At 46.0% G+C, this 25,462-nt stretch overlaps 1 protein-coding gene across 4 annotated transcripts in view; it reads right to left on the bottom strand.

Moving 5' to 3' along the window:
* Window positions 1-25,462, bottom strand: part of JAKMIP1 (janus kinase and microtubule interacting protein 1) — a 206,847-nt gene that overhangs the window by 102,788 nt on the left and 78,597 nt on the right. For all 4 annotated transcript variants that reach the window (XM_061582551.1, XM_061582548.1, XM_061582550.1 and 1 more), the window contains one exon: window positions 4,479-4,619. In XM_061582551.1, coding sequence (XP_061438535.1) covers window positions 4,479-4,619 — 141 coding nt within the window. The remainder of the gene's footprint in view (window positions 1-4,478; window positions 4,620-25,462) is intronic.

The raw sequence follows: 25,462 nt of genomic DNA, 5'->3' as shown, positions 1-25,462 counted from the left end.
CCATCATCATCGCCGCTTTCTCTCAGCGGTGGCAGCAAAGCGGCAGCTCCGGCCTCTTGTGTCGTGTGTGTGTGTCTCCCCACCAGCCAACCACCCATGCCGTTCCCTACCTCGCCCTCCCTGCCTGCTCTTCCCCTTCTCCTCCCGCCTCCTCCCCGGTTCTGGGGACGATGAGCCCAGCTCACGATTGATTACGCACAAGACACCAGCAAACCGCTTTCTTTTCCAATTGCAACTCCCCACCTCAATAAAAAGAAGCCTCCCCCACACAGCCTTAAAAGAGGAATCCATTCACACATACACACAGAAATGCACAATAACAAGAAAGGGGAGGGAAGAGAGGGTGAGTAGAGCGAAGACAGAAGAGAGGGAGACTCTGTCTCTCAGAAAGACACACACATGCACACACATGGAGGGGGAGAGAGAAAAAAAAATTGAAAGGGCACAAGGCTGTTCATCAGAAACATGGCTGCCTAAGCTCAGACCTAAAAGAGGAATAACCCAGCCTGTGTCTTTGTCAGTTTCACCTCTGTAACCCTAAACTAATGCACAAAACCACAGAGGAGGGTGTAGAGGGGAAGGAGGCAGGCAGAGGGGGGGAAAGGAGGGAGAAAGGGGGGGAGAGGGAAAAAAAAGGAGCACTTAAGTGAAGAGAGGCGCTTGGGCTGCTCCTGCTTCCTCCGTGGCATTTCCCCCCCTTTTCACATTCTCCTCCTCGGTTTAATGGGAGATCAAATGTATTTTAAAAAAAAACCCAAAGAGGGGCAGAGGCAGGAACAAAGCAGGGGCAAAGGGTGGCTGCCCAGCAAAGGCTGGTTTTCTTCTCCTGGGCAATGGGATGTGTGAGAAGCTGCTTTTCCTGGAGCCAAGGAGAAGAGCCCTTCCCCCTTCCCCCTTCCCCCAGTGGTGCACCTGGCTTCTCCCTGGTCGCAATATTCTTCAATGGAAATGGATCTAATGGGCGAGGGAGAGTGTGTGCTCATATGAGGTGTCAATAATGAGGGCTGGTGCGGCCGTGTCTATGGCTGCTCAGTGGTGGCAGCGGCAGCAGTGCTCACAGCTCAGAGAAGAAGGGTGCCCCCTGGTGAGCTGTGCTGAAATTGATCGTTGGAGAAGCGGCAGAAAATAATAATAATAATAATTTAATTTATGTGTTGCCTATCTGGCCAGTGGCCACTCTAGGCCACGTACAACTCAATTACAATAAAATACATCATAATAATACAATACAAACGATAAGAATTATAAAGCAATGACAGTTCAGAGTAATAGGCAAACAAAAGGAAGTTTCTTTGTAGGCGGCTGGAAACAAAATGACGGTGACAGACAGCACTAGGGGGCGGATTAGGGGAGGATCTAAGAAAACAGCGATGAAAAACGTTTAGATGCTGCACTGGCAGTGAAGCGGGTGCGGTTTTTCAAGGCAAGTACATTTTTTTATCGCGTCGGTTAAATCCGGAGTTGGAAGCAAAAGCAGTACAATGCACTCGCTTTGCCTAAAATGTCAAGTAAACACTCCAAATTAAAATGATCTGCAAAAAAAACCAGATGCAACTTTTTTGGGCATGTAAACAGGCCCTATGTTGTGCAGGCTTGTTGTAGATGATAGCGGGAGGGGGGTTGGCCAACAATAGCTGTCATTCAGCTATTAAGCACAACTGTGATGTTATTCTTCAATGCAGAGCCATGTCAGGAACTTGCATTTTTTTCCAGTACTCAGGGGGCAACAATTTATCACCAGGAAAACACAATTCCGTTCCCCTTCAACTATGCGCCCCCTCCTATGTAGAGCTCATACAGCTCCATGGTATACCGTGGAGCTGAGAGTGATGAAGCAAGAGAGGAGGAGGCTGGAGTGCAGATGGAGGCGAACTCCTGACGAATGCAATTATGCTTTGGTAAGTGCTTCTTCTAAGCGGTATATAGTAGCAGTGAGGGCAGCAAAAAAGAGATATTTTGCTGCCACAATTAAGGCATCTCTCTCCCGCCCGGCGGAGCTCTTTAAAATTGTACGAGGGCTTTTACATTCTGGCCCTCGGGATATTATGGATTCATCTGTAGCCCGCTGTGATGAGTTCGCGAGGCACTTCCAGGATAAGATCGCATGCATTCGCCGGGACTTAGACTCCAATGTTATGACAGTGAGTTCCAACGAAGCATCCAGAACGCGGTCTTGTCCTTATTTATTGGATGAGTTTCAGTCTGTACAGCTTGAGGATGTTGACAAGATCCTTGGACTGGTGCGGGCGACCACATCTGTTCTGGACCCTTGCCCCTCTTGGCTGGTGAAAGCTGGCAGGACCGGAACCGCCGGCTGGGCCAAGGAGATAATAAACGCCTCTTTGAGAGAGGGAGTGGTCCCTGACTGCCTAAAAGAGGCGGTAGTGAGACCACTCCTGAAGAAATCCTCTTTGGACCCAGATAACCTGAACAACTATAGACCTGTGGCGAATGTTCCGTTCTTGGGCAAGGTACTGAAACGGGTGGTTGCCGGCCAGCTCCAGGGGCTCTTGGATGACACCGATTATCTTGATCCATTTCAATCCGGTTTTAGGCCCAGTTTTGGCACCGAAACAGCCTTGGTCGCCCTGTACGATGACCTTTGTCAGGAGAGGGACAGGGGGAGTGTGACTCTGTTGATTCTCCTTGATCTCTCAGCTGCTTTTGATACCATCGACCATGGTATCCTTCTGGGAAGACTCACGGAGTTGGGAGTTGGGGGTACTGCTTGGCAGTGGCTCCGCTCCTACTTGGTGGGTCGCCACCAGAAGGTAGTGCTTGGGGAACATTGCTCGATACCCTGGACTCTCCATTGTGGAGTCCCGCAGGGATCGGTACTGTCCCCCATGCTTTTCAACATCTACATGAAGCCGCTGGGTGCGGTCATCAGGAGTTTTGGGGTGTGTTGTCATCAGTACGCTGATGACACGCAGCTCTATTTCTCCTTTTCATCCTCCTCAGGTGAGGCTGTTAACGTGCTAAACCGTTGCCTGACCGCGATAATGGACTGGATGGGAGCTAACAGACTGAAGCTCAATCCAGACAAGACTGAGACGCTGTTGGTGAGTGCCTTCTCTGCTCAGATGGTGGATGTTCATCCTGTTCTTGATGGGGTTACACTGCCCTTGAAGGAACAGGTTCGTAGCTTGGGAGTTCTTTTCGATCCTTCCCTGTCTCTTGAGGCCCAGGTGGCCTCGGTGGCACGGAATGCTTTTTACCATCTTCAATTGGTAGCCCAGCTACGTCCCTATCTGGACAGTGACGACCTTGCTTCAGTTGTTCATGCTCTGGTAACTTCTAGATTGGACTACTGCAACGCGCTCTACGTGGGGCTGCCCTTGAAGACTGTTTGGAAACTACAGCTAGTCCAGAATGCAGCGGCCAGATTGTTGACGCGGACCAGAAGGTCCACTCATATAACACCTGTTCTGGCCCGTCTGCACTGGCTTCCTATTTGTTTCCGGGCTAGATTCAAAGTGCTGGTTTTGACCTATAAAGCCCTACACGGCATGGGACCGCAATACCTGGTGGAACGCCTCTCCCAATATGAACCTACCCATACACTACGCTCAACATCTAAGACCCTCCTCCGAGTACCATCCCATCGAGAGGCTTGGAGGGTGATGACTAGAACCAGGGCCTTTTCAGTAGTGGCCCCCGAACTGTGGAACAGTCTCCCTGATGAGGTGCGCCTGGCGCCGACGCTACTATCTTTTCGGCGCCAGGTGAAAACCTTTTTATACTCCCAGGCATTTTAAAGTGTATTTTAAACAGCATTTCCGTATTTTGGATGTTGTTTGGTTCGTTATTGTTTGTTTGTTTTTTTATTTTATTATTATTTATTGTATTTATATATTGTGCTTGTTTTTATCTTTTTGTACACCGCCCAGAGAGCCTTCGGGCTTAGGGCGGTATATAAATTAAACTAAATAAATACTAAATAAATAAATCCACCCCCCAGATAGCACATCAGCTACTCTATATTTTGGATACAAAGACTAGACGTATACAATGCAACTCCCCTCTCCCCACCACAAAAAAAGCAATATCCTGCCATGTTGGATCAGTTTCCTCCCTTCCTCTCTGCTTTTCTCTTCCCTCTCTGAAGTTGTTCTTTGAATCCTATGGACTCCCAACTTCAGAATAGCAGTGGCACATGTATATTCTCTCTCTCTCACACACACACAAACAAACAAACCATGAACAGCAGCAAACATGAGTGTCTCTTGTCAGGAGGCTACTCCCCCTCCCCCCCATCCACTGCTGCTGGAGAGCATCACTATTGTACTTGGGTTGGGGAGGTCTATGTTTTCTATTGCTAGAACTAGCTCTCCAGTGTTTAGCAATGAAGGAGACAGGCTGTGCCAAAATGCAATGTATTCTATATTTGGATAACATGACCATCTGCCCTTACAAATATAACTCTAAGAAATAAGAAAAGATCATAAAAGACAAGATTGATAAAGAATACATATTACCGCTGTCAGATCATCAAGAAGATGCTGTTGTTCTATAATTCGCAGTTTTAGAAATGCAACTTCTGTTTTTTCATGAGTGCTACTGAGATCACTCCATGAAGTGTGCCTTCTCAATCCTGGTTGAGCAGATGACTTTTCTTTCTATAAAAAAAAATTCATTAACACAGAGTTGGAGTCTTCATCTTAAAGCCCTTTCAAATCTCTTCACTGGAGCCATAGGGGGTATTGTTCCGTTGAGGGTGTGTGTCCAACTTCTTTTGCTTTATCTGTTTTTGTATTTAAATGTGAATAAGTTAATTGCCCATCAGGTCCGTCTCTTAGAATCACAGAATAGTAGAGTTGGAAGGGGCCTATAAGGCCATCAAGTCCAACCCCTTGGCTTCCTGTCTTTTGGAAGATTGTCAAGAAACTCTCCCCTCCCACACACACAAAATTACACTAGCCTTCTTTTCTTTGCATTTATTTTATTTTCAACTATGTGATGTAAATTTGAAAACTGAAAACTGAACCACTTCTGAGTTCAGCTTCTTGTCCTTACATTTACCCGGTATGAAGCGTTAAACATCCAAAGTTAACCAGCCAAAAATTGATATTGCTGGATCCACCCTGGAGCAATGAACGATTACATTTTAAAGTATCTTTTTAAAATAAAATAAAAAATCCTTCTACCCCCATACCCTGCTAGGATCTTGGTCTAGACTCCTGACGGCATTGCTCTCAAATGGTCACAGCTGAGACACCAGACTAAGTGAAGCGACATTAAGCGGGGTATGCCTGTATTACAATAGTTATTGTAGAGAAATATAAGAGGACAACAAAAAGGCAGAACAAGAGCGGTATTCCAAAATATTAGAGAAATTAAAGGGAAATTTAAACGAAGAGTAAGGATGTTGAATAATCAACAGGGGAACACACTGAATGACTGAGATGAAATAAAAGGAAGTTGGAAGCAATACACTGAAGAACTCTACAAAAGAGATGCCAGGATGACAGATTCATTCACGGAGGAACTGTATGATGAAGAACCAGAAATTTTAGAATGTGAGGTGAAAGCTGCTCTTAAAATACTTGGAAGAAAGAAATAGATGGCATACCAAGCGAGTTGCTACAAGCTAGTGAGATGGAATCTGTCCAAATTTTGACAAAAACTTGTTAAGAAATATGGAAAACTAAACAATGGTCCACAGACTGGAATCGTTCAATATACATCCCAATTTCAAAGAAAGAGGATCCCAGGGAATGCAGTAATTATTGAAGTATTGTCTTAATATCCCATGCAAGTAATGCTCAAGATTCTACAACAAAGGCTCTTACTATATATGGAGCGAGAAATGCCAAATGTCCAAGCTGGATTTAGAAAGGAAAGAGGTACCAGAGATCATATGGCAAACATACGTTGGATAATGGAGCGAAGCAAGGAATTTCAGAAGGAAATCACCCTGTGCTTTATAGATTACAGCAGTGATTCCCAACCTGGGGACTGCGGCCCCCTTCAATAGAAATAGGGCTGCGAACAAGAGTGCAGACTGCAGAGGAAATGCCAATGCTGCTGCTGCCGCAAGTACAAACGCGGGGAGGACAGAGCCTGCCTGCCTACTAGCTGGAGGTTGTTGGACTCCTACTCCCATCTGTCCCAATGAGTGTGGCCAATGGACAGGTATGATGGGAGTTGCAGTCCAGCAACATCTGGGGGAAGGGAGGATGCTGGCCGAGGCCAGAGATTTGCAGGGGTTGCTTGCAGCTGCTGCAGTCCTCCCTAAGTCCCCTTCTCTCCTTTCTGGAGCAGATTAAAAGATTAGCAACAAAGGCCCACAGCTAGGGGAAGCTGTTGTTGCCGCCGCCGCCTGCCTTCCAGAAGCCAGAACAGCGGCGGGTCTTTTCCAGCCTGGAGACAACACTACAAAGCTCACTTGGACACTGCCATTATTTAGGAGGCAGGCCTGGCTTTCATTCAGAAGCCCTTCCCTCCCCTCGTTGAAGCCGCAGTTCTTGGCCAGCAAGCACTGCCTGTTCTTTCCTGCTGCTGCTCTCCCCACTACACCCCACCCCACTTTACAACTTCAGTGGTTTATTATCGCTGCCACGCGAGACGGCTGGTTACCCCCATTCATCGCACTGATGTTCGTGCAGTCTCTTAATGTTTTGGTCATTGCGCCGCCTTCTCTACCAACTACCATTTGCTGGTTACACTGGCTGGACGGCATGGGGGTGGGGGAAGAGTCAAATGTCTGCCAGAGGGGCCAATGGGAAGGTGACAGTGTCCTACTTTGCGCAGAGAGGGCAGCGGTCACCTTCTACTTGGAAAGGCTGTGCAGTCCAAGTCTGGTTTAAAGATAACCCAAAGAAGGAAAAGCGGAGCTTGAAGCAAGATTTAGCAAGCTCACAGGTTACCTGGTCCCACAGGCTCCCCCACAATACTGAACTGTACTTCTATTTAAATTAAAGCAATTATTATATACATTTGCATCTATAATATAAATATACATAGGCAAATTTTATGCATATCTGTGTCCTCTTTCTAGTGATGCATTTCCTCTTGACAGTACTACTAGTGGCCACTCCATCCCAAATATAAATTACAGTTGCTGGAAAATAAAGTGAAGGCCATTCAAACTGTGCTTGAATAATGGGGCCTTTATTAAATGCACAAGCTGCACCCCTGACTCCTCTGTTTTAGCTGAGGCATGCCCACCAATAGCTTCTATCTTTAAAAAAAAACATACGGAGATCTATATCACAAGAGGTAAGGAGGCAGCCCCCTCTGCCTGTCCTGTAATTCAAGTTTTGTAATATTAAAGTACATATGCACCTTGATTTCGGCATTAGCCTGTGATGACAGGAGCAGTTTTATTACCAGTCACACCTATCTGGTCGTGATTCAGTGGCTGAGGTCTGGCCCTTTGTGGTGAAACTCCACTGCCCCAAACAGAGACTTCCTGGGGTTCCACTGCTTACCCAGGGTTTGGTTTCCTTGGAATGAAGGTCAGCAAAACCTGTGGAGCCTTGAGGATATACAGTTTTATTTACACATATATACAACCTGAGCATGAGGTGGAGGGTTTCTAAACATTAACAGTCCAACAGATCTTGCTTCCCTATTACGTTTCTATGCTACTCCCCAAAACCATGGCTTGGGGTTCAGCACACACAGGATGCCTCTCTTTGTCTTTCCAGCTCCCAGCTGCACATCAGACTCTCCCAAAATCTACCTCCTGCCCCAGCAGGTGAAGGGGAACAGCTACCCTCATTCCTATGTTAACACATCTTCTCTTGGCCAAGTCTTTGACATGTAGATCAGTATTTAACACAGTGATTCCCAACCTGGCCATGCAGTGCTGGCTGAAACCCAATATGGAGCCCATTTATATCCCCAAAAAGAGAGGTGCCGGGGTTCACACTTGGAATCTTATACAGGGGATAGCCCTGCATCTGATGACTAACAGTGCAATCTTACACATGTACACTCAGAAGCAAACACCCATTCTGTTCAGTGGTACTTACTCCCTGACAAGGGTGTAGTCCTCCATGGTGGTGGTGGGGATGTCTTTGCCCTTTACTTTTTTGGAAGGGTCCCTAGGTCTCCAGTGTCCTACTGGCCAATTAGCATGAAAGGGGAATATGTTAGCCACTGAGAAGAGTCTTCTAACTTGCTTCCTTGCCTTTTCCTGCTGATTGGAGTGAATCAAAGTGAAAGGAGGTGAGTCAGCCGCTGAGAAGATTCTTTTCAGTAGGTACTGTAACATGCTTCCTTTCATGCTGATTGGTTCCTAACCGTTGAAACTTTAAAGCACTCAGGGAAATGTAGCTCTCTGAGGAGAACAGGAGCCTCTTAACAACTCTCAGCACCCTTGATAAACTATACTTCCCAGGCTTTTTGGGGGGAAGCCATGAGTATTTAAAGTGGAATAATAGCAGAATAAATGCATGTTGTGAATGTGGCCTGGTTTCACTCTTCTTCACAATGTGGGTTTCAGAAGTAATTATCTGAGCAGATTCGTTTGGGGAGGGACCTGTTCTGGTGGGTGGGTGGGTGAGCGAGCGAGTGTGTATGCATGCACACCTGCACGCGTGTGCGTATGGGTGTGGATGTGTGTGTTTTGGGAGCTCCTGTGTGTGCGTGTTTTGGGTATGTGTGTGTACATGTATGTGTGTGTGTATAAGGTTGGTGTGTGAAGCCCCTAGTTACCTAAGTTTACCATCCTTCAAATTTTGTTATAAGTTGTTTATATTCTGAAATCTGCCCTGGGACTTTCTGGTGAAGGGCAGATAATAAATATCATCATATCTGTTGTTGAGATGAATAAAAAAATGACATTACTTAACACTTCATTATGTATTTTTCCCCAATTAACAGATACTAAAATTACAACAATTAGCATGTGGGGGTCACAAACATTTTTGAGTTTAAAAAGGGGGTCCCGTACTCAAAGGTTGGGAACCACTGGATTACAGCAAAGCCTTTGACTGTGGAGAAAACTATGGAATCCTTGAAAAGAAATGGGGGTGCCACAGCATCTGACTGTCCTGATGCGCAACCTATACTCTGCACAAGAGGCTACTGTACAGACAGAATATGGAGAAACCAACTGGTTCCTCATTGGGAAGGGTGTGAGACACGGGTGTATTTTATCACCCTATTTGTTTAATCTGTATGCAGAACATATCATACGGAAAACGGGATTGGACCAAGATGAAGGAGGTGTGAAAATTGGAGGGAGAAATATCAATAATTTAAGATATGCAGATGATACCATAACTACTAGCAGAAACCAGTAATGATTTGAAAACAATGCTGATGAAAGTTAAAGAGGAAAGCACAAAAGCAGGACTACAGCTGAATGTCAAGAACACTAAAGTAATGACAACAGAAGATTTGTGTAACTTTACAGTTGACAATGAGGACATTGAACTTGTCAAGGATTATCAATACCTTGGCACAGTCATTAACTTTTGGATTGGAAGATGCTAATTTCTTTGTCTTGGAGGGTATAAAACATCCGTGCCATGTGGAGGAGCTCTATCGAACATCATGGGAAACTGACCACTTTTGCAACAAGACTGTGTCCTCAATTTCTTCAGGACCTCCGGTCCATTGGACCCCTAACATTCCCCGTCATGCAGGTAATATGTTCTAGGAGACTTGATGAACTAGAGTTTAAATGCACAGGTGATGTTTTCAAATACTTATTATTTGGGGGTGGGAATTATTTTTAATTTACTAATCATGCAATACTGTAACAGAAACCTGTAACATTGTAGATAATTGTTATATAGTACAAAATGTTAAAGTGAAATGAAACAGTAGTTTGTGTTTAAATATAAACCTGTCCTGTGGCTGAGAGCTGAGAAGTCTACACTCCATGGTAATTAGCTGAGGCCCCTATCCTACCTGGTAAGGCTCTTGTACGCAGCAAAAAACCCTACCTCAAAAATATCAAACAAAAATGCCAAGAATACACATTCAAATTGGATTCTAAATGGATGGGGGGGGGAAGAAAACCTCCTTTGCAGAAAGGTAAAACATTGCTCTTTTACTACAAAGTACAACAATGAAATAATAAATACTTTTTTCTTTTTAGTCCGCTCTAATCCCAGAACAATTCTTCTATGATCTTAAAAGTTTTGGTATTAGAAGAATAAGGGTGTATGTCTTCTTCTTTTTTAGTTTCTACTGTGTGCCATGTAGTTGTTTTTTTTTTTAAATTAAATTAAAAAAAAATTCAGTTACTGCAAAACAGAAATAAAAATAACCCTCAAATGTATTTTTGTAATATCACAAAAGTTGTGTTTTATCCAATTTTTCTTAGCCGGGATGACAGAAAGTTGTGGTGGGCAGCTTGGAATTGGAATTGGGTGAAAGTTACATCAAGCATATTAGATCATACTGGCCACGTTATTTTTTACAAGTTTTTTTAAAAAATTGATGGTTTCACACAAGAGGCCTGCAAGATAGGCCATGCGGCCATCATTGATATTAAAAGTACCAGACCTTATTTAAAGACCTGGTCAAGTAACAGAAAATACTGATATAAAAATCAATATTTGGTATTTTGCTGTTTGACTGATGTGCATGCAAAATGCAACAGCCCCGTTAGGTGGGTTAAAAGGGGGCTCAATTAGTTACCATGGTGTTTTGACTTTGACACTCCCCAGTCCAGGTGAAGCCATACCCCAAGACAGGCTCCGTTCAATGATCTCCCTTTTTTCTTTGGTTTTGAATGTGTCAAATGATTTATTTTTATTTATTTATTTATTTATTTAATTAAGCTTATATACTGCCCGACTAGCAACAGCTCTCTGGGCGGTGAACATTAAAAATACAATAAAAATAACACAAAACTGTACACAAAACTGTACAGTCTAAAATCAAAATATAATAATTTAGAATTAACAGGAATTAAAATGCCTCAGAGAAGAGAAAGGTTTTAACCTGGCGCCGAAAAGATGATAGTGTCGGCGCCAGGCGCACCTCCTCGGTTCATATCGGGAGAGGCGTTCCGACAGATATCGTGGTCCCGCGCCGTATAAGGCTTTACAGGTAAGTACCAACACTTTGAATCTGGCCCGGAAGCGTATTGGAAGCCAGTGCAAACGGGCTAGCACAGGTGTTATATGCTCAGACCGCTTAGTTCTCGTTAGCAGTCTGATTAAAATAAACCTGAAATTATTAATTTATTATTTATTTATTTATTTATTAAATTTATTAGTCGCCCATCTGGCTGGCAATCCAGCCACTCTGGGCGACATACAAAATTAAAACACATAGTTACATTAAAATATTAAAATCTCAACCAGTAATAACCAAACCTAACCCTTTCCCAAGGACACTGAGGTAACAGGCCTGTTATGTGTTCCACAGAAATGGGGAAGAGCAGTTGTGAACTCACTAATGGAAGGGGATCACTCCCTAGTAGAGACCCACAGCTGGAACAGACAACACTCCAAAAGGTAGTAAGAAGCCTATCCCTTTATTAAATGCATGGGAAAAGGTTGCATTGTGGTTTCTTTCTGAAGGGCCAGCGGCAAAGACAGAACTGCAGTCCAAGGAGGATTACTGGACACTTCCTCATAGGTTGCCTGCTGCCCCCCTCCCTGAGAGTGTTTGTCAAAATGGTAGAGCTAGACTTATTAAGATTTGGGATACAGCCCAAGAGAGAAATGACTGCAGGCCTAACTCTGTCCTATATCAGCACAAGCGACTACTGTGGCATGGAAGTAGTTGTGGAGACAGGACCAAGGTTACAGACCGAAATGGCCCTAGGGAATGTAAGGGGGGGGGTTCAGACTGCTGGATTATCTATTTGTCCGGCATCAATTTGCAGCCAGTCTTGCTGAACTATCATGAGCAGATGATCACACAGACCCATGAGAATGGCAAGGGCATTCCTAAAGCTGAAGGAGCAAAAAGAGCCTTCTGAAGCCCAATGGGAAAACTGAGATCCTAGTCTAGGAAGAGGTAAGGATTAATTTCAGTTGCAAACTGAATAGTATAGATTTACTTTTGCATCTGTTTTAAAGAGCAAGTATTATCTACCTGTGTTGAAGAAGAAGGCATCTAAATCAGGAATGAGGAACCTCTGGCCCAGGGGCCAAAGTTGGCCCTCTAGGCCTCCCTGTTGGGCACGAGGCCATTTTTGGGAGACATCACCCACCTACCCTGCACGTAACGTAAGTGTCAGGTGTAAGGGAAGGGCTTCAAAGAGTCAACTGGGAGCTTAAAGTGAGCTCTCAATTGTTAAAGGAAACAGCTTCTCCCTTCCAGAACTGAGCAGCATGGGGGTGTTTGAAAACGCTGTCTCAAATAGCCCTGCACTGCTCTTTAAATCTCCGATTTTTGGAGGCTTAAAGAGCAGCATGGGGATGTTTAGAAAGCACTGTTTGAAAGCCCTACACTGGTCTTTCAAGTCCCCCAAATCAGGGCTTCAAAGCGCACCATCACCTGACATCACTATATCAGGTGACTGACAGGTGGGTGGCTCTGCTCACCTGTCAAATGTGGCTTGTCAGGGGGCGGGGAGAAAAGGTTCCCCACCCTTGATCTAAATCCTAAAATGGATGCACATGTGCTTGGGAAAATAAGGGATGGATGTGTTTTTTGGTCCTGACTGTGGCAACCAAAGCATCAGCTGAATCAACTAGTGAAGTCAACCTGTAGACATAACCAAAAGGAAGAAAATTAAATGCTAATTGCTTGAAGCCCCAAAATTATGGAATGACGTTCCTGACGAGGTGTGCCTGGCGCCAACACCATTAACTTTTCGGCACCAGGTCAAGACTTTTCTCTTCTCCCAGGCATTTTAGCATGTGTTTTTAAATTGTTTTTAATTTTTTTTAAAATCGTGTTTTTAAATTGTTTTTGTGTTTTAAAATTTGTATATTTGTTTTTAATGTTTTTAATTGCTGTAAACCGCCCAGACAGCTTCGGCTATGGGGCAGTATATAAATAAATAAATAAATAAATAAATAAAATAAATGTTTCCCTGTGCCTCTTACTGAAGTGGAACATTTTTAAGAGTCCAGTACCAATGAGCACCAGAATCTCTCTTCTTTTACTATGGGTGGGGGAAAGCACCCTTTCTCTGTTTGTTCCAGCCACCCGTGTGGGGCTGTTGTGTGCATATAAATCAAAACTAAAAAAAACGCCAAACATCAATTTTATATATATATTAATGTACTTCTGTCTTAAGAACACTTAAGAATTGTTAATCATGCAATACTTTAACAGAAAGTTTTTACATTGTAAAAAGTTGTTCCTTATACAACATTTTAAAGCGAAATGAAACCAATGTTTGTGTTTAGATATAAACACAATAATTACGATATAATTTGAGCAATGGAAGTTAAATCTCTGCTGCATGAGAAGCCCTGCCTTAGATTATTTTAGTCACATTTACATTAGTTTTTTCAAGTGCAAATGAAGCAGATCATTGCCCATTAAGTCTATCTTAACAATACAACAAAGAATTGTAATGTAATCAATATATCATTGACAGAAATTAAAGGGAATAAACCTTTCTGCAATTTACACAGAACTTGACATCAATAAGATTAAGAGGCAGATTTCTTTTTTAAAAATCTGTTTTCGAAAATAGATGTGGAAATTCGCAACATAAAAATCCGACCCTCAAAGATAAAGGCGGAAGATGGCATCGGCTATGGACGTGCTTTCAAACACCCTCTGCTTACTGCCAAGTTTTGCCTTCAGCTGAGTTCTTATTCTTTCGCAACCTGACTGACCCGCTGAACTCATGGTGTTTACCAGGAAAAGATATAGGGAGTTGGGAATTACGCCCTGTACTGCTGAGGCTCCTTTAAATGCGGGGGATTATCAGACTAAAATTACCCAGTTCTTTTCACTCCCCGAGGGAGACCTTGATACAGAGACAAAAGAGGCGCTGACAACTATACTATCTCCCCCAAATGTCAACTTAGACTGGTCCTTGGACCTAAATTACAATCTTGTTGACCTAAAGGAGGACCCTGCTTTGACGGATTTAGCCACGGAATTGGCAGCGGCTGGTTTTTCTACTCCCCGGCAACTCGGAAATGAGCTCAATTTGAAGGATCACTTGGGCAGCCGACCTAATGAACTGCCAACTTGCAGTGGACTCCAGCAACCACTTACAGACCCTTCTGACCTCCCACCTAAACCCCCAAGCACCAAAATACCTCTCGAGGGATGGCTTCTCTCGCTATCGGAAGACCTTGTCTGTGTAAAATCTTTTCTTATAGAGTGCAACAGTCTCCTGACTACCCTGGTGGGATTTTTCCAAAAGCCCACTGGGGATGTGGCTGCCAGCTGTAGAAAGCGTAATGCAGGCTCTCAAACCATGCCTAATCCACTCCCCAAAATGATGCCCACCAAAACTCAATCCAGTCATCTAACAACGAGCAAGAGAGCGAGTAGCCGATGTGGAAATATTGCTAAGAAAAGTAAAAACGTTAAAAACTCTAAACCTCCTCGCTACAAGATGAGGTTCAACCGGTTGTTTCGGCTACTGGATGGGCCACAGGCGCGGAGTCCTATCCTAAATCCCACCAAGAGAACCAGGCAGAGGGAAATCGCCAGCGCCCCTTCGCCATTTCTTCAGGATACAAGTACTTCCCCTACACCCTTTTCTTCACCGCAACCAGCCCAAGAGCTGTTCCGAGTCGTGACAGCGCAAGTCTCAGGAGCTCCACCCCCCGGTAAGAAGCCTCCCTCGCAGGGCCATAGCACAGCTGCCAGGGGGCGGAAAAACAATACTTCTGCCCACTGGAACTTAGTCCTGAATTGGTGCAAGCTGGTATTGACAAACTATCCTAAACCCGCAGGGTTTGCGTCACAATTTAAGCGCAAACTCCATCTCCTAGACATTGTGAATCCAGTCCTCCTGAGTCAGCTTCATTCGTCGGACATTGTCTCTGTCAAATATCTGTATTACAATGACAGAAATGTGCGGGCAGTGGTCACCTTTGGGGACCCGAGCTTTTCTAACATGATCTATTCATGCAGAGACCATCTTATATCAAGCGGGATTACGGTTCATAGACTATTTGAGAACATGATGCCTCCTTGGCCTTTAAGGTTTCCATACCCCCAGAAATGTGAGCAGGGCTTTGTGCCCTTTGTATTGCCTGTCCAGGCAGACGGGGCCACTGCCCCTGGGCTAGGGTCCCCTCCTCAAGCTGAAGTCGGCTTGCCGATAGGGCTAACATCTTCAAAGGCAAGGTGCCCAATGCCCGGGATGACACCACCCTTTGACAACGAAGAAAAGCAGTTGGTGGAATCCTTTCTAGCTTTACCTGCTAAAGAACAATCTGAAATTGTTAGGAAACTGGACCTCTTAAAAAGGCATCTGGAAAAGCTACAGCTTGAGCAACTTAGCCATACTATGCCAAGACAATCGCAAGAGGGTCAGCTAGTGTCGGGAGGATGAGCTGGGCTCCTGGGGGGTTGTCAGAAGAGGATTCAAATGGCTGGCAGAGGGAGGAGGGAGGAACTTACCCTCTGTGGAGCGAAGCCGAAACAGAGGACATGCCAGAGATAGGGTCGCCTAGCAACGGGGAGCCTGAGAGCCTTGAAGTTTTAGAATCCCCCCCAGACATTCCCAGGCCCTCCCTTCTCCGCAGCTCAGAGCAAGAGGGAGGGCTGATCACAGCAGAAAGGCGGAGAGATGGTTTACCCTCAGCCCCTCCGTTATCACCCATAGGGGAATCGGACACTTCAGAAGAGGAGGAGGTGATGCCTCTCCCCTCACCACGCACACGCAGACGGTTGAAAAGACAGGAGAGAAGGGGGGGAAGGCGGGCAATACCTGAGGGGGAGTTAAGGAGGAGCGAAAGGTTGCGCGCCCGTTTAGCTCCTTCTTAAAGAACAGGCGGAAAGCAGCCCCTTGCTCTGTCAGCTTTCTCCCAAGGTCCCAGGACCTGTATCCCTGTATTGCTTCATGAGAAAGCGCAGTCTTTGTTGGACATTACTCTAATAAAACACGAATTAACTACAACCTCTGGTCTGGTTCCTGAGTCGCATCCTGGGCCTGACAGCTTGACAGAGCCACCTAAATCACCCTCAACGCTCTCTTCACTTGACTGGGACAAGATGTCAAAGGGAGCAGCGGGGGGGACGAACCCCACTTCTGAGAGGGAAGAAGTGAAACTCTTGAGGACTAAGGTAGCTGAATTGCAGACGGATGTCCAAGCCCTGCTAGCAGCAGTCAAGGTGCTGAAGACGGATAATCAAACCTTGAAGGCCACGATAGACCAGATGCAAACAGCCCCTCCAGCTGCCGCAGTAAAGGTTCCCACTGGATTGCCCCCAAAATACGCGGGACAAAGTGATCAGTTGGCAACTTTCGTGGCTCAATGTGAGTTATATCTGGATGTCAGGCACATGGAGTTTCCAGACGATGGGGCTAAAGTGGCCTTCGTGATTAGCCTCCTGGAGGGAGAAGCTGCAAAATGGGTGACTCCGTATCTCGTGAGAAAAGATACTGTCTTAAGAAGGTACAGAGGATTTATACAGGAGATGACCGAGATGTTCCAAGACCCGCAAAGAGCTGAAACAGTAGCGCGGCAACTAGGCGCTCTGAAGCAAGCTAAAGGGACTGTTTCCGAGTACACTAACGCTTTTAAAATTCTGTCCCAGGAAACTGGTTACAATGACGCCGGAGTGGATTAAATGCTGAAATCCTGGATGAGTTGGCCAGGACCTCCCCCCCCGCTGACCTACCAGGGCTCATCTGGCTATGCCTACAGATAGATCACCGGATGGAAGGAAGGCGCCTGGAAAGGAAGCAGGAGGTCCCGAGATACTCAGCCTCGGCATCTCGCAGCAAGACCCTTCCCTCTGCAGGAATGGCAGGTAATGCAGCTGAGGGACAGGGAGGGGCTAGGCCAAGACTGTCGGAAGAAGAAAAGGAAAGACGCCGCCAAGAACGTTTATGCTTTTATTGTTCAAAGCCGGGCCACGTGGCCAGAGACTGTGGACTAAAAGGGGGGAAAGCTGAGCCGTCGGGAAACTAGAACACCCAGTCCACGTGCAGGCTGGTGGACTGGGGGCAGCGTTGTATAAAGGCCCCCCAACGATCCAACCTCCCTCAAAGGGGGTGTTGGTCTTGCCAATTCGGATTACAACTTCCAGAGGAGTGGTGTTTAATTCCACTGCCTTAATTGACAATGGAGCCTCCACAAATTTTATTGATGTAAAGTTAGTCAAGCGTCATGGAATTTCCCGGTGGGAATTGAATGCTCCCCTAGCTGTGGAGACTATCGATGGGAGACCCCTGAAGTCAGGAGGGGTGACACAAGCCATGGAGGAAGTGAAACTTCAAATCCCCGGGCACAAAGAGTTCATTTCGCTATACGTGTCAGATCTCTCGAACTTTGAGGTGATTCTGGGAATGCCCTGGCTAGCAAAGCATGAACCCACAATAAGTTGGAAGGAGGCGGTGGTGTGGTTCACCTCACAGTATTGCCAGGAGAACTGTCAACCTGAAGGAATCAAGAACACCTTAGCGGGGGCAGTGCAAGAGATCGAGCAAGTGACCCTGCCGCCAAAGTATGAAGAATTCAAAGATGTGTTTGATGAAAAGGAGGCAGAGACTTTACCCCCCCACCGCCCTTACGACTGTGCGATTGATCTAGTGCCAGGAGCCAGCATTCCATCAGGGAGAATCTACTCTCTCACAGAGATTGAGAGGGAGGCCCTGAAGGAATTCCTGGATAAAAACCTGAGGCGAGGATTCATACGCCCCTCACAATCCCCTGCTGGAGCGCCACTATTGTTTGTGAAAAAGAAGGGGGGGGAACTCAGACCCTGTAACGACTATCGCGCATTGAACCAGATCACCATCCCCAACAGTTACCCGCTGCCCCTGATCTCAGAGTTGTTGGACCGACTGCACTCTGCAAAAATCTTCACGAAGTTGGATTTGAGAGGAGCGTACAATCTGATCAGGATGAAGCAGGGAGATGAATGGAAAACAGGGTTCTTGACCGCTTACGGACAGTATGAATACCTGGTCATGCCGTTCGGACTTTGTGGAAGTCCAGGAATTTTTCAAAAATTCATGAACGACGTGTTTAGAGACTTGTTGGACACATATGTAATCTGTTACTTAGATGATATCCTGGTGTTCTCAAAGAACCAGGAAGACCACGACCAGCATGTGAAGACGGTGTTGCAGAGGCTGAGAGAAAATCACCTGTATGCTAAATTAGAGAAATGTGGATTTGACCTCAAGTCTCTAGACTTCCTTGGATATCGAATCTCAGCGGAAGGCGTGGAGATGGACCCAGGGAAAGTAAGCTGTATATTGGACTGGGGCCAACCTGTCACCAAAAAGGATGTACAACGGTTTTTGGGGTTTGCCAATTATTACAGAAAGTTCATTCCAGGGTTTTCCAAATTGACAGCTCCTCTGACTGACTGTTTAAGGGGATAGAAGAAGTTTCAATGGAGAGAATGCCACCCAGGCCTTTGAGGAGCTGAAGAGAAGGTTCGCTTCCGAGCCCATTCTGCACTTTGCTGACCCGACCCGCCCTTTCATCGTGGAAGCAGATGCTTCAGATTTTGCTATCGGGGGGGTCCTTCTGCAATTAGACCAAGAAGGAAAGGAGCTGCACCCCTGTGCGTACTTCTCTCGGACGTTAAAGCCTGCAGAGAAGAATTACACAGTTTGGGAGAAGGAGCTGCTGGCCATCAAGGACTCTTTTGAAAACTGGAGACAATACCTAGAGGGGGCCCCTCATCAGATCGAAGTGCGCTCCGACCACAAGAACCTGGAAAGCCTCCAAACAGCCAGAAAGCTGAACCAGAGACAAATAAGATGGTCCCAGTTCTTCACCAGGTTTAACTTCAAGATCACTTACCAAGCCCAAGCCAAAAACCAGAGAGCTGATGCCTTATCCAGACAGCCACAGTACAAAGAAAGTGAATCCGAGGACCAGCCTCAGTACGTGATCCCGCCAGAGAAAGTAATGTTGGGATCATGCCAGTCTTCATGGGAAGAGGAACTCAAAAAGGCACAACAAGAAGATGCAGATGTACTAAAATATGGGCAGGAGACGGGACAAAGTCAAGACTCAGAAGTAACCTTTCACTGGAGGAACGGACTTTTATGGTTCAAAACAGCCAGATATGTGCCAGAAGGAGAATTAAGGCTCAGAAACCTACGCCAGTGCCATGATTCCATCACAGCGGGACACTTTGGGATTTACAAGACCATTCAGAACGTGGCCAAAGACTTCTGGTGGCCTAAAATGCGTAGGGATATTGAAAGCTATGTAAAGTCCTGTTCTGTCTGTCTGCAGACAAAAACACAAACAGGAAAACCAGCAGGACTGTTACAACCGCTACCTGTCCCACATGAACCCTGGAAGGTTCTCTCCATGGATTTTATAACTGATCTACCCAAATCCCAAGGAATGACAGCCGTTTTAGTCGTGGTAAATCTACTCACCAAAATGGCGCATTTCCTCCCTTGTGCAGGGGCCTTAGAGGCTAAGGAAACAGCCAAGTTATTCATCAAAGAAGTCTACCGACTGCATGGGTTGCCAAACAGTGTAGTCTCACACCGAGGAACTCAGTTCACAGCCAAATTTTGGAGAGCAATGTGGAAACAGTTGCAGACAGAATTAAAACTCTCCTCCGCCCATCACCCCCAGACAGATGGGCAAACGGAACGCTTGAACGCCGTTTTGGAAAGATATTTAAGAAGTTATGTGTCCTATCAACAGACTGACTGGGTATCATATTTGCATTTTGCAGAGTTCGCCTACAACAATTCTCTACACTCCAGCACTCAACAAACCCCATTCTTCGCGAATTATGGATTCCATCCTAAAGTCTTTCCAAGCAGCTCAGAAGGAATGCTGGTACCGGCAGCTGAGGACTTCCTAAAAGAATTGCAAGCGGCGCAACAAACACTGAAACAGCAGTTAAACGAAGCCAAAACAGAGTACAAGCGAGTTGCTGACCTGCACAGGAAGGAGGGCCCCCCCCTTCAACCAGGAGACCAGGTATGGCTGTCCACCCGTTTCCTCCAGATGCCGGGCAAATGTAGAAAATTACAAGACAAAAGGGTGGGTCCTTTTGAAATAGAAACTCAAATTAATCCCGTGGCGTACCGGCTGAAGCTACCTGACACGTTTAAAATACATCCTGTGTTTCATTGATCCCTCTTGACGAAAGCTGCCCCTCCCAGTGAGCTGTGGCCGGAGGAGCCTCCTGGGTCCCCACTCCTGATAAATGAGCAGCTTGAGTTTGAAGTTGAGGAAATCTTGGATTCCAGGATCAGACGCCACAAGCTGCAGTATTTGATTCACTGGAAGGGCTATGGAGTGGCTGACAGATCATGGGAAAATGCAGATGATGTCCATGCTCCAGAGTTAGTAAAACTTTTCCATCAACGTTTTCCTCACCGCCCCAAGCCAGACAGGGGGAGGTGGGCACAGCTTGAGAAGGGGGATGGTGTCGGGAGGATGAGCTGGGCTCCTGGGGGGTTGTCAGAAGAGGATTCAAATGGCTGGCAGAGGGAGGAGGGAGGAACTTACCCTCTGTGGAGCGAAGCCGAAACAGAGGACATGCCAGAGATAGGGTCGCCTAGCAACGGGGAGCCTGAGAGGCTTGAAGTTTTAGAATCCCCCCCAGACATTCCCAGGCCCTCCCTTCTCCGCAGCTCAGAGCAAGAGGGAGGGCTGATCACAGCAGAAAGGCGGAGAGATGGTTTACCCTCAGCCCCTTCTTTATCACCCATAGGGGAATCGGACACTTCAGAAGAGGAGGAGGTGATGCCTCCCCCCTCACCACGCACACGCAGACGGTTGAAAAGACAGGAGAGAAGGGGGGGAAGGCGGGCAGTACCTGAGGGGGAGTTAAGGAGGAGCGAAAGATTGCGTGCCCGTTTAGCCCTTTCTTAAAGAACAGGCGGGAAGCAGCCCCTTGCTCTGTCAACTTTCTCCCAAGGTCGCAGGACCTGTATCCCTGTATTGCTTCATGAGAAATCGCAGTCTTTCTTGGACATTACTCTAATAAAACACGAATTAACTACAACCTCTGGTCTGGTTCCTGAGTCGCATCCTGGGCCTGACAGCTAGCGGCGGCAGCCGTCCACCGAGAAAATGAGAGGAGTCCGCAAGGCCAGGGACTGCCTCCATCTGTCCAATTATCTAAAGAAGAAACTAACCTAAATATTGAGAATGTTAAACCATCTGCCCATCCCTCGTGGACTGGCATGCGCTTTTTAGAGTTGGGAACTGGGCTCCCCGGGAAAGGGACAGGCCCCCCTGGGCATATCCCACATCCATCCAGGGATTATCATCTCCAATGTGAGCAGGCTTAGCCCATCATTGGAGATCATTACCCCCATGGAGGGCTTTTCGAAATGACCAGGGAAAAACCCTCCACCCAAGAACTCCACCAAGCCCCACTGATGGAAATCGAGCATTTATACTTTTCCCAGGGCCAACCCAAGACATAGCCCGGAGATTGTCCTTTCTCCCCCTGATGATACTCACCCCTGCTTGGCCAACCCAGTGATTACTTTTACAGGGCAGAAGCGACAGCTGACTAACTTCAAACCTCCCACCTCTTTGGGTTTGCTGTCCATCAAGACACCCTGCAATATGCCCACAGCAGTGTCCTCACCCCCCCCAAGGGAGGATCCCTCAGATGATAATCCCTGTCAGTCAATTTTTTAAAATCTATTATCATGGAATATCGCAGGATGGTACAACAAGCTGGGGGACCAAGAATATATATCTTATCTCCAGTCCTTTGACATTGTATGTCTCCAGGAGACCTGGCTCCCGGAATCTAATTCCATCTTGCTGGAGGGCTTCAGGGCCTGGGAGCAGCCAGCCGTGAAAACTACCAGTCGTGGCCGTGGCAGTGGTGGTCTTGCCACCCTGATTTCCACGACATTGGAAGTGCAGGTCTCCAAGGTTTGTGGTCCCATGCCAAGCACTTGTCAGGCACTGATAGTACAGGGTCCTATGGTGCCCCCTCTGATCTGCGTCAATATTTATATACCGCCCTATTCTCCCAAAGTGGATTTAGAATATTGGTCTGAGATAGAGGCCTTCATGGAAAATCTTCTAGTTAATTACAGTTCCCACTTGCTCTTCTTTTGTGGCGATTTCAACGCCAGAATGGGATCTAGTTTTCCCCTGGAAAAAGATCTCTGGCTCGATCATGGTGAATTTATTAGCCTCCCCCGACTTTCCCATGACCAAGTAATTAACAAATACGGACATGCCCTTTTTTCGTTGATTTTCAAATTCCATCTAGTCTGTCTTAACGGGTCTTATCTCGACCAGTCTAAGGGCTCCTTCATGTACGTCTCTGGGAAGGGAGCTAGTGTCATCGATGATATCATTGGGACACCTACCATCATCCCCCTCATCCAAAGCATGACCTTAGAGAACAGGATAGAAAGTGATCACTTCCCATTAAAACTTAAACTTCATACTCAGAACTTCCGCTCCACTGTAAAATCAGGCCTCCATATGCCCGGACATCTACAAGGGGTTAGACGTCTTAAATGGTCCCAGGAAATAGGAACTAATTTGGACTGGATGCTGCAGTCAGATAAATTTCTCCATCTCCGTTCTATGGCAGCCGAATCCCCAGGGCACATTTTCCAGATCTACCAGGACATACTCAGTGAAATCAGACCTCGTCACCTCAAATTTAGTTAGTAAAACGCCGTGTAGACCCTGATCCTGGTATGATAGTGAATGCAGAGCCAAGAAAAGGGAACTTCGCCATCTATCTAGAGTGCCAGCCTGTACTGGCTCCATATCTCTTTTCCAATGTTGTCGGAGAGAATATAAATCTCAAATTAGGGGGAAAAAAAGGGCCTTTCATGCCAACAACTGGAAAGCCCTGGCCCTTGCACTGAGTGAAAGGAATGACCCTAAATTTTGGGAATTGATACAAGCTGGACTTACATGTTCCAATTACTGGGTAGCCCCACCGATTCTGTTGGAAACATGGGTTTCCCACTTTTCCAGCATCTTTGGAGGTAACGTAAGTTCATCCACTGTAGCTCCAGGGAATATTTCCACCCTGCCATCTTCGCCACCTGTCACCAACTCCAAAATTTTGGATTTAATTTCCCAGCTCCGCCCTGGCAAGTCCCCAGGTGAGGATATGATTCCCCCTGAGGCATTTTTATCAGACGCCAACTGGTGGGCACCAGTATTGGCATCTCTATTTACCTATATTAATGCGACTGGTGTTATCCCCTCAGGTTGGCGCTCCAGCATAGTTGTCCCTATATTCAAGAAGGGAGAGGCCTCAGACCCGAGGAATTACAGACCTATCAGCCTTCTTGATGTCACCTCCAAATTATACGGACGATATTTATTAAATAAGCTCCTCGCCTGGGAAGCTAATAATTCCATCTTTTACGAGGAGCAAGTGGGATTCAGGAAAGGCAGGAGCACCATCGATCAGGCATTTGTTTTGCAGCACGTAATTTGCAAATCCATCAGGGGCCCAAACAAATCCCTGTACGTAGCTTTCATAGACCTCACTTCCGCATTCAATCTTATAGATAGGGAGCTATTATGGCAAAAAATGGCCCAGACCAATATGATAAGAGACTGCTTCATCTTATTCGGTCTCTCCACCAAGCCAATTCCTTGCAGGTGTGTCTGGGCCTGCAGGGTACTCTCTCTCGAGCGATTCTGATCAAAAGCAGGGTTGCATTTTGGCCCCTTTTTTATTTAACTTTTTCATAAACGACATTGTTCCTGCAATGACCTCTCCCTCTTTTCCCTCCCCTTCCATTGGCAACCGCAAGATCTCCCTCCTGCTCTACGCTGATGATCTGGCTCTGTTATCTCTAAATAAAATCGGCCTTAAAAGAATGTTAACCCGGCTTGGCACCTATTGTTCAGAGCACGGCCTGACAATTAATTACACCAAAACTAAGATTATGACCTTTGGTAAGAAGAGGACAATTGCAAACTGGGTCCTTAATGGACACCCCCTCGAACAGGTTCGCCTATTTAAATATCTGGGCATTTGTTTCACCGAGAACCTTTCTTGGAAGTCCCACCTAAGGTCAATTAAATTTGTTGGTGCCAGATCCTCAGCACAACTCAGGAGGTTTTTTTTACGTCAGCGGGGCCAACTGGTCAGCCCAATGATCAAGGTCTTCAATAAAGAATAAGCGAATAAATGGAAACTTCTGTATCAAATCCAAATTTTGCGGAATGCTGGCACATCCCTGATGGATGGATCCACCCAAAGAAATATTGGTACAAAGTTAGCTGGTAAACAGCCTCACCCTTTTCCAATTAATAATCTAAACTTTATAGTTAGAAATGAAAGCAACAAGGAACACATATGAGAAAACACCAGCATTAGCAATGAAATACGACTGGATGATGATAATTCTAAACAGAACAACAGTAACCTAAACAATTATCTCCTTCGATTGACAGAAGTGTGAGTGAAACTGTACCATTGGTCTCACCTGAAAGGTGATTTTCATAGGAAGGGGCCATCACTGTGGGAAATAGTTCCACCTATCGTGCGAAGGCAAGAATGTTTTTGAAGTCAAGACTAGGGACGTCATGCCCCTCCCACTCTCCAGTTCATTCGTAGCGAGTCTAAAAGAGATATCTAAAAATACAAGAACAAGGCCAACAGGCCCGCCAGGAAAATAACATAATAGTCACATGCATAACAACATGACTCTAACATAACTACATAACATAACGGAACTAAAAGTCTTGACTTCACTCTTACATTTAAATATAATATGGAAACAATAACATGTAACCCATTGATAAAATCACTAGTAATCCTCCAACTGGGAGGGTCGTGATGGCCCCTTCCTATGAAAATCACCTTTCAGGTGAGACCAATGGTACATTTTCCATAGGAAGTGGGCCATCACTGTGGGATGTACCAAAGCAACCCATATAGGGAGGGACCACCCACATGTTAATCCTCATTAAGAACCTGTTGCAACACTCGTCTGCCAAAAGAAGCATCAGCAGAGGCATAACGATCAATTTTATAATGCCTTATAAACGAGTGTGGGGAAGACCAGACTGCGGCCCTACAAATATCGGCAACAGGAGCATTAGTGGCAAAAGCAGCCGAGGTGGCAGCTGATCTGGTAGAATGAGCCGTTATACTAGCTGGAACTGACAGCTTCAGGGACTCGTATGCTAAAGTAATGCATGCCCTTAACCAACGGGATAAGGTAGGATTGGATACTTTATGCCCCATAGACCTTGGATGAAAGGATACAAACAGAGACTCCGTTCGTCGAATCTCTTGGGTCCTAGACAGGTAGGTCTTGAGAGCCCTCCAGACATCTAACGAATGCCAAGCCTTTTCAAGAGGATGGGTAGGATTCGGGCAAAAGGAAGGCAACACAATGTCCTGGTTGCAATGAAAAACTGAATAGACCTTGGGACGAAAGGAAGGGTCAGTCTTCAGCACAACAGAGTCCTTATGGAAGACGCAGAGGTGTCTAGCA

This window comes from Rhineura floridana, chromosome 8 (assembly GCF_030035675.1).
Source record: "Rhineura floridana isolate rRhiFlo1 chromosome 8, rRhiFlo1.hap2, whole genome shotgun sequence".
Taxonomy (NCBI): domain Eukaryota; kingdom Metazoa; phylum Chordata; class Lepidosauria; order Squamata; family Rhineuridae; genus Rhineura; species Rhineura floridana.
The sequence above is the reverse complement of the archived record's forward strand: the minus strand, read 5'-3'. Positions and strand labels throughout refer to the sequence as shown.